Here is a 14094-nt window from a genome sequence, read left to right as displayed (position 1 = left end):
ATTACTGCCCTTGGCCTACTTACTACTACTTACAATGAAGATTTCCTGCTATCTTTGGAATATCTAAATTCATACAATTTTTATTACATTACACATTTTTAAACGCAAATTTTAGATTTGTAATATCTCCAAAAATATTTATTTAATTTACATGCTGTAAGGAACCATATTGATCTATATTAATTGCACACTGTATTTAAGGTACTTAATTCGATAAGGATTAATGCCGTATTGCTTAAAATAGCTTCGTAAATAAGCCATTTTCTCACGTAAAAAGTAAACAATAAAAAAACAACATACAAACAAAATAAAAATGGTTAATGTAGCTTATCCCTAAAAGATAAACATATACCATCGCGGACTTTTTTGTAGACCTTTTTATGGTGTACAATACTGTAGTGCATTAATTTGATCTAACTCGTAGGGTTAGGCAGCGTTTTTGCTAATTGCTAAATAAGTCTAAAAAAATAGGTTAATTTACGACATCACGTTAGAAACCTCTAAAATTAGCAATGTTGCCTTAGTATATTATGCATGTATTATACATACAAACCTTCTTCTTGAATCACTCTATCTATTAAAAAAAACCGCATCAAAATCCGTTGTGTAGTTTTAAGGATTTAAGCGCACGTAGGGATATAGGGACAGAAAAGGCGACTTTGTTTTATACTATGTAGTGATTTATTAGGTAATCCAACATGAATGTGCTGTGGTCCGGTTATGAAAGAGATCGGTTTCCTTTAAAATAATTGAAGATCTTTGTTGCGAGTAGTCTGACAGGTTATTCCTCAACTGATCGACTATGAATTGGGCACCGTAGTAAGTGTAGATAGGCCTAGATTCTTTCTATATCAAAATAGGATGGGCAAAATGACAATTATCGACTAAGACACTGTTGAAGCAAATCTAAGCAAAATGCCGATTTTTTGAGGACACAGTGGAATGCAAAAGTCGGGTTTAATGAGCCACATATTGATATTTTCTTCAAGGGTGTCCCACTCCAACCGAAACAAATTGTCGGTTTTGGTATCTATTAACGTGTATGTGTCCTTACTCTCTATTATTATGCCGTAGATCTGTTCATGGTGGGAAACTTTCTTCCAGCCAGTCTAACCTGTTGTTGAACACCAATCAAAAGGTGAATGAGCTTTAGAAGCGTGTATCGTGCAGACTGTTAAGCATCAGAGTAGGTATGGTATTTGGTAATAATAAGTCCAGCCATATGAGTAAAATTGATGGAAAAATGAATAAAGAAGACTATCTAAAAATATTCCAGGAAAATGTTATTCTCTCTTTCTAATTCACCATATTTTTAATTTCGGAGAATTTAATTCACCGAAATTATGTTGTGAAATAAGAGGATGATTCCTAAATATTCGTTAACATTATATCAGAGGTTATTAGAGGAATAACTATAAAAAAATAATTGTAAATAATGAAATAGTTATTACAATCACTCCTGTCAGGCTAGTATGAAATTTATAGGAAAATAAATTTCGAATGAAGAAGAATTTTTGACGTCTTCAGTGTATTAGTGCACAAAAATGAGTAAAAGGGCATAATGTTAATGTGTTTTTGGAAATAATTGGATGCTCTTAAAAGGCTACGGCGAGTTTATTCTTCTGAAAAAAAAAGATAGATTCAATTAAAAGTCTTTGTTAGAGTTAACGATATCAATTGAGAAAAGTTTAAATAGAACGCCATCCAATAACGAGAAAGCACCCTAAAATTCAATGGATATGAGGCTCAGTGACCATTATATGGACATTACATGGTCATGTAATTGCCACTACACTAGCAATATTTTTATGAAGATTGAAAGGACTCTTCCAGAGTGCTAAAGGGCCTGTTATTTTTCCGATATGGAATTTAAATATTGGACCATACTTTAAGCAATAATAGTGTACGTATATTTTTAGCAACCTGTTTAACAACTTAATTTGTTAGAGTTATCGATATCGATTGAAAGAAATTTAAAAAGAACGCCATCCAATAACGAGAAGGCACCCTAAAATGCAATGAAGATGAGGATCAGTGACAATTACCTTTTTACCGGATGAGAGTGTGGAATCAAGTTAAATGCGAAGAACCTAAAAGTGAATAAAAGTAAAGAATAATCTAAAAGTGGAAGTAAAAATCTAATGTCAGGTTCTTTTATATATAACTATAATAATGATGTAATATTATGCAAATTTACTATTAACATCTAACAGTACTAATACCTGGACAATATGATGAAAGATTCGCTATATATTTGACATTTTTATGCGACATTAACTTTTAAAAGAAATTCACATCGAAAAGACATATGATATTATGATATAAATGATCTAGTATTTTTTACAATAACCTAGATAAAAATCTCTAGTGTAATTTAATATAACTGTAAAGAGATTACAGGATATGGTCATGACAATTAAATATATAAACCCTTTTTTTATACAGTAGTACAGTATTACATCGGTATGCAATGAATAAATAAAACTATTATCATTATTAGCCATTCTGAATAACCTATTTTAAATTTCAAATAAACATTTCAACAGTTTCGTCTTATAGCCTTATTTTAAAGTTGATAGTTTTGTTACATAATATAGTTAACTCTTGTCTTAGGTTGCATTAATTCTAATTTATCTACTTCATTTATAACACAAATGTAGTAATTTATATACAGTAGAGTAATAATTTGAAATAGTTCATTCTTTAACATGATTTCCTCGAAACTTATTTTATGTATGATGAACTTGTTTTGCCTTTGTTGTTTTCTCCATACCTACCATATATATACCATATATATATATATATATATATATATATATATATATATATATATATATATATATATATATATATATATATATATATATGGTAGATATGGTACATTTTTGACGTCTTCAGTCTATTAGTGCACAAAAATGAGTAAAAGGGCATAATGTTAATGTGTTTTTGGAAATAATTGGATGCTCTTAAAAGGCTACGGCGAGTTTATTCTTCTGAAAAAAAAGATAGATTCAATTAAAAGTCTTTGTTAGAGTTAACGATATCAATTGAGAAAAATTTAAATAGAACGCCATCCAATAACGAGAAAGCACTCTAAAATTCAATGGAGATGAGGCTCACTGACCATTATATGGACATTACATGACCTTACACTAGCAATATTTTTATGAAGATTGAAAGGACTTTTCCAGAGTGCTAAAGGGCCTGTTATTTTTCCGATATGGAATTTAAATATTGGACCATACTTAAAACAATAATAGTGTACGTATATTTTTAGCAACTTGTTTAACAACTTAATTTGTTAGAGTTATCGATATCGATTGAAAGAAATTTAAAAAGAACGCCATCCAATAACGAGAAGGCACCCTAAAATGCAATGGAGATGAGAGTGTGGAATCAAGTTAAATGCGAACAACCGAAAAGTGAATAAAAGTGAAAAATAATCTAAAAGTGGAAGTAAAAATCTGATGTCAGGTTCTTTTATATATAACTATAATAATGATGTAATATTATGCAAATTTACTATTAACTTCTAACAGTACTAATACCTGGACAATATGATGAAAGATTCGCTATATATTTGACATTTTTATGCGACATTAACATTTAAAAGAAATACACATCGAAAAGACATATGATATTATGATATAAATGATCTAGTATTTTTTACAATAACCTAGATAAAAATCTCTAGTGTAATTTAATATAACTGTAAAGAGATTACAGGATATGGTCATGACAAGTAAATATCTTAAACCCTTTTTTTATACACTAGTACAGTATTACATCGGTATAGCAATGAATAAATAAAACTATTATCATTATTAGCCGTTCTGAATAACCTATTTTAAATTTAAAATAAACATTTCAACAGTTTCGTCTTATAGCCTTATTTTACGTTGATGGTTTTGTTACATAATATAGTTAACTGTTGTTTTAGGTTGCATTAATTCTATATTTATCTACTTCATTTATAACACAATATATATATATATATATATATATATATATATATATATATATATAATATAATACAATAATATATATAATACAATATATATATATATATTATATATATATATGGTAGATATGGTGCATTGTACATGACAATAACCATTCCTGTTTCCAGCATGAAGGACTATATATCTGCAATGAATAAATTTAACCTAATCGATAGTTATTCTAACGTTTACATTTTTCCATTAACCTATTATCATCATTTCATGAGCAACCCAAGGCATCATTCTGAAATATTCATGGCTCTTTTAAATTTATAAACTGATATAAGTCTTCCTTCATTTTGTTATTTTTTTAAAAATTGTATTCTTTTAAAAGCAATCTCTGGATGTTCCATTAAACCCCTTCGTGGGTTATCTTTAAATCACTTAAATACTATATTATCGTTTTATACATTTCGTATATTTGATCTCTGAAACACCAAGATTGATGTTGATTGGTCGCCTGTTTCGCATAAACACGGTTTATTTTTGACGAATTTAGGGTCATATTGTTTTTTATTTTTTGAGATATTTTAGTGACCGTGTCCGTACTAATATACAGTGAAGCTGCAAGGCGCAAAAAATATATTCAATAAAAACCGCGGCGATTTCAAATTTATTAAAACAAAGCGTTAAAACAACGTTCGCTGATTTATAAACCGTAATTATAATATTTTGAAGAAGTTTCAGAAGTTTGACAAACGGACAATTTTTGCAGGTTCATTACGTTACATGTTCGAACTTCCCTAACAGCATTCTATATTTTTTAAATAGAATAGAATGACAAGGATAATATTCTCTGACTGTAAAACGAATTTACAACTTTAGACAGACATATATTGACATTCTTGTCACTGCTATATATATATATATATATATATATATATATATATATATATTTAATAAATAGTTGAGTTCAATATAGTATCGAACGTATCAGATGTTAGATTAAATTTATTTTTCTAAAAACACTGGGCTTCATTAACGTAGCAATATACCAAGTATCAATATGATATATCAAGAAGTGTATTGCTTTAAAATACTATGGTTATTTGTTTGTTCCATTTGCATTTAATTTGAGTTTGTTAATTAATTTTCATATAAACTCAATTCGAATAGTATAACTGACAAATGTAGCATCGTAATATAAGTAGAAACCTAGAAGAATGTCTTTAACCACGATATTTTGATACAAAGTATTCTTTTCGCAACCAATATATTAGTTGTATTTGTCAATATATCTATACTGATATCTGTTACTTTGAATTTTTAATATGCTGTTTTGGTAGCCGCAATGGTTCGAATTCCGCAGAGCATATACCGCATATCTATGGTTGTAGTTATAAATGTCTTTAGGAAGGAATGTCACGCATAAGCGAGAAGAAATAGCTATCTGTAATCAGGTTGGGTCAGACCAGATGTCTTCTGAGGTAGTCTTTAAGTTGGTCACTCATCAATCGGTAGGATTACTGCCGAGGACCCTGGTTCGGAGCCCACCATTTAATCCAGATAAACCCTAGTTGGACCCTAGAAGGATACTTTAAAATATAATATGAAATTCTCTAATGTTTTGGTATTACATTTTCATATATTGATTTTATTTCCGAGAATTTCCTTGTATAATTTCATATTTGCTATTTATGGTTTGACTATATATATATATATATATATATATATATATATATATATATATCACATATTATGACAGAATAGCAAGTCAAATTTGTATATATATATATATATATATATATATATATATATATATATATATATATATATATATATATTGACAGACATTTTGTGTCAAACAGGGTGACGAATACACTGACCTACAGCCCTCTTGTTATATCTTATGTATACAGCTGACCTACCGACCTCACGAAAAAATACTGTTGCAATACATGCTGAAGATACAGCGGTTTTATTATAACACGAAGATCCAATATCAGCCACAAAAAACCTCCAATTTCATCTTAACAAAGTCGGATTGTGATTGAAAACGTTGCGTATCAAAGCAAATGAGACAAAATCTACCCATATGACATTCACCCTCAGTAAAATTGAATAATCATGAACTTCCGCAAGCAGACAACGTTAAATATCTGGGAATGCATTTTGATCAACGCCTGACTTGGAAAAAACATATAGTGACAAAAGGCAAACAGTTTAGGCTTAAACTAAGCCAAATGTATTGGGCAAATGTTAGGGCGTAAATATAAATTATTATAAAATAACAAGGTTTTGCTGTATAAATCAATACTGAGGCCCATTTGGACCTATGGTATTGAACTGTGGGGTACTACTAGCAAATCTAACATAGATATCCTCCAGAGGTTCCAGAATAAAGTGTTGCGAGTCATTGTCGATGCCCCATGTCCTAGTTTATAACTACATAAAATAAAAGAAGGATTTGATTTTATTTGGCTTGGAATTAATAAAACGTGTTATTGTGTGTAAAGTTGCCGTGATTTTGATTGGCCTGAAAGTATTCAAGGAGAAGCCGAAGACATTTCTATATTTCTTTATATATATATATATATAGCTTCCTAAGTTATAAGAAAATCTATAAAATATCCAGTATGTAAAAAGTTAAAATATTTATTAAATATTGTTAGCATTCCCTGTCATTTGGGCCTAATTCCTTATTTGTTCTATTCTTGGCACGAAGGACGAAAAACCCCGTATATTTTATAGGTAGTAATAATAATTTACTGTAATGTATTTTTTAGAAATTCCTATAACCTTAAAATATATCTATGTCTATAACCTTAAAACGACATATAACAAAAAAACTAATTTGAATTGAATGAAAACAGCTGAATGGTCTCTTAATACAATGGTAAAAAAACGCACAAACAACGTCAGTGCCATATAATAGTCGCTATAAAATTAAACGTTTGACTTTATTCCGTTTAATTTATTAACTAGTTTATTCAGTTCTTTTCATGCGAGAATTTCATGGCAGTCGCATTATGAGAAATTTCTTGACTCTTTAGAATACCGGGACTAAATAATATGCGAACTATTAAGGTCTTTTACGAAACCGTCTCACAATTGTCTATATTAATAGGTATGATTTCGTTCTGAAAACATCGGAAATAAAAATTATAAATCCAAAATTGTTATTCAGCTATTATGTTTTAATGTGTTTTAAGTAACTCAAGTTTAGGTATTTACAATGAAAAACATGTTATGTGGTGTTCTAGACTAATAATACCAAAAGGCAGAGAATTGGTCAAAGCAATGAAGGCACCTAATTTTCAGCATATTTCTACTGGTGAGCCAACATATTGGCCGTCAGATAGGAATAAAATTCCCGATACCATAGACTTTTGTGTGACAAAAAATATTGATACCAAAACGTGCAAAAGCTGAATCATGCTTCCATCTATCATCTGATCACTCACCAGTGTTATTATAACGGTGAACTCAAATATTCTCAACAAAACAAAATCACCTCCTTGAAATAACACTAATACCTACTGGCCATTATTTAGAGAAAAATTAGACAGTTTATTATCACTAAATTTACCTCTCAGAACAGAAAGAGATACAGAAATAGCAGCAAAAATATATAAAAAAATATACAATAGGACACATGGTACGCACCACCTAATAGAGCGACATATTAAAAGTTTAATTATATTTATATTACATCTACAATTAAACAAAAAATTGCTGAAAAGAGAAAACTGCTAAAAACCTGGCAACAAATCAGAACAGAAGAAAACAAGAGAAAATCCAAGAAGGCCACAAAAGAGCTGAAAGAGCTAATAAATGAACAAAATCAAGAAATTCGAAACTATTTAGAAGACTTAACGTCAACTGATGCAACGGAATATTTTCTGTGGAAAGTAACAAAAAGATTAAAAAGCCTCAACGACATAATCCACCCAATAATATTGACAACTATACCTGGACTAGCAATGATAAAGATAAAGCGGAAGTTTTCTCTAAACGCTTAAAAACCGTATTTAATCCGTACCCATCTCAAATACCCGCAACAGAAGAAAATAACATAATTGACTTTCTTAACACTCCGTTTCAAATGAATCTGCCACACAAGAAATTTACTGTTAAGGAAGTAAAACAAACAATTCTTAAAGAAATCAATGATAAAATATCTCCCGGTTTTGCCCTAATTACTGGAAGAATCTTGAAAGAGCTCTCAGGAAAGTGCATCAAATTAACAACATTCATATTTAATGCCATGATAAGACTAAATTATTTTCCTAGCACTTGGAAAGTGGCTCAAATCATTATGATTCTTAAACCTGGGAAAAAATCTGAAGACGTCCCCTCTTATCGTCCTATAAGCCTGTTACCTGTCATGTCAAAACTTTTTGAAAAACTATACATTAAGAGATTAAAATTAATCGCAAAGGAGAGAAATATTATTCCGGACCATCAAATTTGCTTCCGTAATAAACACGGAACATAAGAACAAATACATAGAAGAGTTAACCAAATTAACAAAAACTTAAACGATAAAAAATGTTGCTCCGCTGCATTTCTCGATATTTCTCAGGCCTTCGATAAGGTGTGGCACACTGGACTGCACGTTAAATTGAAAAAGCTTTTGCCCCATACGCACTTTCAATTGGAGAAATCGTACCTGTCCGACAGACATTTTATTGTCAAACAGGGTGACGAATACACTGACCTACAGCCCATATATTCGGGTGTTCCGCAGGGCAGTGTTCTCGGCCCATTGTTATATCTTATGTATACAGCTGACCTACCGACCTCACGAAACAATATTGTTGCAACATATGCTGACGATACAGCGGTATTATCATCACACGAAGATCCAATATCCAGTACGTGTCAACAGTATGTGTGTATGTGTATATTTTAGTGAAATAACATTTTTATTTTCAATAGTGGATAAAAAAAGCGCTATAGAGTTTGTACTAGAGAAATAAAGTATTATTGGTTGGGGTGCTGAATGAATTCTTTTGAATAATTTCTTTATTCCAAATCGGGAATACAAAAAAGTTAGTTACATCGATTTAGAAACGGTGTTAAAAAGAAACTGTTTAAAAAATTGCTGTCTAGACAAAAAAAACAAGATTTAGAACTTTTTTTGAAGCCATTGAGGCAAAATAAAAATATTTCTAAGTCGGAATATGAATCAATTATCAATGAATGAAGATTCTAAGCAGATAATAAAACATTAGAACCTAACAAATCATACTTCAAAAATGGTATGGAAAAATTAAAATGCATTTCTCTCTTAAAGGAAAGAAAAAGTAAAAAAAAATCTAGAATTTTTTTTAGTTATACCGGAAAGTTACGATGTAATGTGATTTTTACACTGTAATATCCTTTATTTAAAGTTATAATTACCAGCCTCTTTAATTATCCCTACCTCTATATATATATATATATATATATATATATATATATATATATATATATATATATATATATATATATATATATATATATATATAGATTATTTAAAAAGTGTTATAAGTCTATGACTACGTTCTGTTTATTTCTTTAACGTTTGGAAATATTTATTCTTTTAATGCAGATCTTATCATAAGTTATAGACAGAAATAGGTAATTTAAGATACAGACCTATAATCTTACTACGATATACATATACTTTTATGTAGATGGCGCTTAGTTTCTACATAATAAGTGAAATCCAAGGTTCAATACAATTTTTTACTATTTCCCATACATTTGGGGCGATTTCGTTGTTTATAAAATCGGTATACATATTTTCAGGAAAATTCAGTTATGCATCTTTACATATGTTTATATAGTTATGTAAAATATGAAGAAAACCTTAATAATTTCCAAACAGCAATAAAGATAAATTTAAAATGTGAATGCACTGATTATATGTTTGGCTGGCCTGCTATGTCAATTATTCTGAGCCACTCTCTTCGTATTGTGAGATTTCAGTGTAAAACAAAAAAAATCGACGCTTCAATGTGATAAAAAATACACCATTACCGAATACTAAATTAAGATTACAAAATAATGTTATAAAGATTTAATCTAGTTTTAATCAATCATCTTCTTTTACCGTTTAATATGAATGTAAAAAAATGTTTAATGGCATATATTATGACCGGGTTATGAACTTAAAGATGTTAATTATCCTGATTATGCGTACAGTCTTTCGCATGTTGGCCGCGAGATGACGTTAGTGTCATTTCAAACATAATTTACTATCCTTTACATTGGTTACTAACGGAACTTTATACATAAAACACCGACCACTCAATGCGTATTGTCGCCGGATATATCTTACAAGACAATTACAAAATGTTCCGTTGAAAATATGTAAATATGACCTGTTTTTAATAAACCCGAAGGTTCGAGAGCATCAATTAAACTCAATTATATGTTATTTCATTAAAATAAATGCTAAATAAGTTCTCCCACACTATACGGTTTATTTCATAACAGGTCAATTGAAAAGTCCCCGGCCTACCATAGTAAAACACATTTTTTTGGCAAAATTAGTTTTTTTTATTCAACATAATTCCCTTCAAGGGTGATACACTGATTATAGCGACCCTCCTAACTTTCGATACCATTTTGGTAGTACGATTTGTGCTTTGCTTCAAAATAGCCCTAAGTTTCGTCGATCACATCTTCGTTCGACGAAAATGTCTTCCCAGTGAGCATTCTTTTGAGATCTGAGAATAGGAAATAATCGCTGGGAGCGAAATCTATTGAATATGGTCTATGAGGAAGCAGTTCGTTGTCTTGGTGAAGCAGTATTTTTTTCCTTCAAATGCAGCCATTTTTTGGCGATTTTGTCCTTCAAACGGTGCCATAACGCTGTGTAATAGCCGCTGTCGATGGTACTTCCTTTTTCAAGGTAGTCAATGAAAATTATTCCATGCACATTCCAAAATGCAGACGCCATATCCTTGCCAACCGACTGTTGCGTTTTCCCACGCTTTGGAGCGGGTTTATCGTGTGCAGTCCACTCGGATGACTCTCGATTGGACTTCGGAGTGAAATAATGGAGCCACATTTAATCTATTGCCAGATATCGACGCAAAAACTGGGTTTATTATGCTTGATTATCTTCAAACGTTGCTCCGAATCATCAACTCGTCGTTGTTTTTAGTCAAAAGTGAGCTCGCGCGGCACCCACTTTGCACAGAGCTTTTCTCATACCCAAATATTCGAGAATGATTTGGTGTACACGTTCATTTGATGTCTTTAGAGTGTCTGCTATTTCCTTCAATTTTAATGTACGGAATTTAAAATCATTTTGTGGATTTTGAATAACCGTAAATGACAACTGTGGCTGGCGGCTTGGTTGGCCCAGTGGTAAAGGCGACAAGATGGTCCCCCTAGTGTTGGGATAGTCGCGGGTTCGAATCCTACTGGGGCATGGTCATACATTTATGTTTGTATTGTTTAATATTTGTGATTGTCCTAAGCAAGAGTGCAAAATCCGATAAGGAAAATGATTCCAGTCACGTTAGTAACCAGGCTGGGTAAGACCGGATGTCTTCTGGGCTGACTTCTAAGTTGGTCACTCGCCAGTCGGTAGGCTTAATGCCGAGGATCGTGGTTCCACGTTAAACTATAGGTCCAGTCCAGATAAAACCTTAGTTGGTAAAATGGAGACTTTAAAATATAGATTAAAAAAACAACTGTGGCTGATAGTCCCAACTCCCCCAGGTGGAAGATATCAAATATCTTGGCGTATATATAGGCCGACGTCTAACTTAGAAGAAGCACATATCTTGCTAATTGAAATCAACTTCGACTTAAGCTAAATCAAATGTATTATCTTTTCGGACGCAAATGAAAGTTATCCTTAAATAACAAGATGTTGCTGTACAAAAATCCGTACAGTATTAAGTTTATTTGGCTCTACATAAATCAACTACAGCATACTTGAAATAAATTTAATGTAGTCATCATTCAACGGCTCCAAAATACAATATTGAACAATGATGTTATACAGCATAATATCCCTCTAGAACCCATAACGAGTATAACTGAAAATGTTAGTGTTAAGCACTTTGAACAAACACGAGTTGGCACAGCTAAATTTGAGTGATAATAGCGAAGTGCTTACAGTAAAATATTTACTGCCATCTAATTTGATTAACGGACATGTGTAGATTCTAGAGCAAGGTTTACAGTAAGATATTTTACACAGGACATCACTTACTGAAGTGATTTTCTATATAATGTGTCGGTGTCTGATATATAATAGTTATCATAAGAAAAAATTACTATCCACTGGAAAAAAGTTGTGAATTTTGGACAAGTTCTAATGAGAAATGAAATATTAAAATGTCTTTGGAATTATACGGTTTTTGCAGAATAGATGGCGCTTCAATCACAATGAACTGCATATACATGCATCAATAATGAGCTTTAATTCAATACAACACAGATAGGATTTTAGTATTACAAGACAGGTAATACAAGGACCCATTAAAATTACTTTAAAAGAATTGTTTAACATTTGTAGAACTTTTAATGTTAAATTATTTAGAAATATCCTGCACAATTAAGTATCATCGCAATTAAATAAGTATTGTTGTTTGTATACAACTGTAACTATAGCTAAAAAAAGGTAACAGACAAATTTAAAATAATTTTTATCTATTCTAGTATGAGATATTTTAATATAAATCAACGTTTATTCATTTCAGTTACCGAAATTCAATGTTCGTTCTCCGTGAGCAACATGGGAAGCACAAAAGACTCGATCGTGGCCAAGTTAAGGAAACCCGAGGGATTCAAAGGGCATCCTCTGTTTGCCGACGACAGGTCCGTCGACCCGGACACGGATTCCGCCTGCCAAATCCGACCAGATTTGGCCGATCCCGCCGGATTACTCTACAACTTGAAAATCAGCGATTTCAGCCGATGCGGGGTACTAAAAAGAAACGTAAGTATCCCTTCCTTATATTTCTTGAAGATTATTTCGTATTTTTTATATTCATTTGTTTGTACAGTTTGTTTTTTATGTTGCTAATATACAGCTTCATTCACTATCAACAGTCATGCTTGTTATTCTTCCCAGATGTTATTTTTTTCATGTCAGTCTCATTATTTTAGTGACGGCATATAAGTATGGCCTACGAACCACGAAATCATACACAATATTCATTTATTAGTAAAGTGTTTTCAAAACAGCTGCAATTGTTTATGAAATAGATTCGTAGGGCATCTGTCAAAACAACCGCGAATTACTTCAATGACGATAAAGTTGGAAATCTGCTGTAAAACTCCTCATAACGACTCAATTACATTAAGGTTTGGCAATTATACTGACCAGAAAAGATGATATTCCAATGGTCTTAGGACCAAGACTGAACCTTTTTATCTATCTCTATGGATATATTGTCATCTTGGAATATGGGCAGTGTTTGGCGGTAATATTATAGTCTTAGTTAGAACTTTAGCGTTGGGGATGTCGAGATATGCATTCGTGGTAATCTGGCCAGTGATGTGAATGTGTAGGTAAGCTGAATACTACGGTATTGTCATCCAATTTATAACGAAACCTCCCCCGTGTTTGACTCTAGGAAAGAAAGAGTGCGGATCGTAGTCTTCTTTTGGGGCTCTCCATCCTCGGAGGCTTCACTCCATCTATCGCTCTTATAGACAAGTACTTAAGTATTATGATCATTGCACCACTTCCTTGCAGCTTAGTTTAACTGTGTTTATTAGTTAACTTGTTTTAGTTATCGCAGAACAAAGCATATAATTAATATACTGAATTATAACCTACAAAGATTGGTGTGTAAACTAAGCAATACATACACAAGATGTACTAGATTGCATGACGTTCGTATTATTTAATGTATTCCTTCTATAAATAGTGAGTATACGCACTACAGTGTAAATTGATGAATGGATATTAAGAATTGTTTTATAGTCTATTAATTTCGTTAATTGATATATCCTGGTTTGTGCAACATTTATTTAAATTACAGCGGAATAATTATATAACAAGAATACAGTTTTACTAAATCATTCTATGAAAGGACGGAATAAATGTTTAATAACAATTTTTAGATATAAGGTATTTATTTTTAATTTTACGCAAAGTAATACTCAGTTCTTGTAAATCTTTGAGAAAAAAATT

General features: G+C 31.3%; 1 protein-coding gene across 2 annotated transcripts in view; it reads left to right on the top strand.

The window, feature by feature from the left end:
* The window catches only part of LOC143204063 (uncharacterized), a 115370-nt gene that overhangs the window by 81210 nt on the left and 20066 nt on the right, over positions 1-14094 (top strand). For both annotated transcript variants that reach the window (XM_076416501.1, XM_076416500.1), the window contains exon 3: positions 12653-12891. In XM_076416501.1, the coding sequence (XP_076272616.1) occupies positions 12688-12891 (204 nt within the window). In that variant the 5' untranslated portion in view covers positions 12653-12687. The remainder of the gene's footprint in view (positions 1-12652; positions 12892-14094) is intronic.

The sequence above is a fragment of the Rhynchophorus ferrugineus genome, unplaced genomic scaffold (assembly GCF_030347505.1).
Source record: "Rhynchophorus ferrugineus isolate W39M unplaced genomic scaffold, kcgeb_rfMv2 rfM10, whole genome shotgun sequence".
NCBI lineage: Eukaryota > Metazoa > Arthropoda > Insecta > Coleoptera > Curculionidae > Rhynchophorus > Rhynchophorus ferrugineus.
This window is presented reverse-complemented; position numbering and strand designations above follow the sequence as displayed.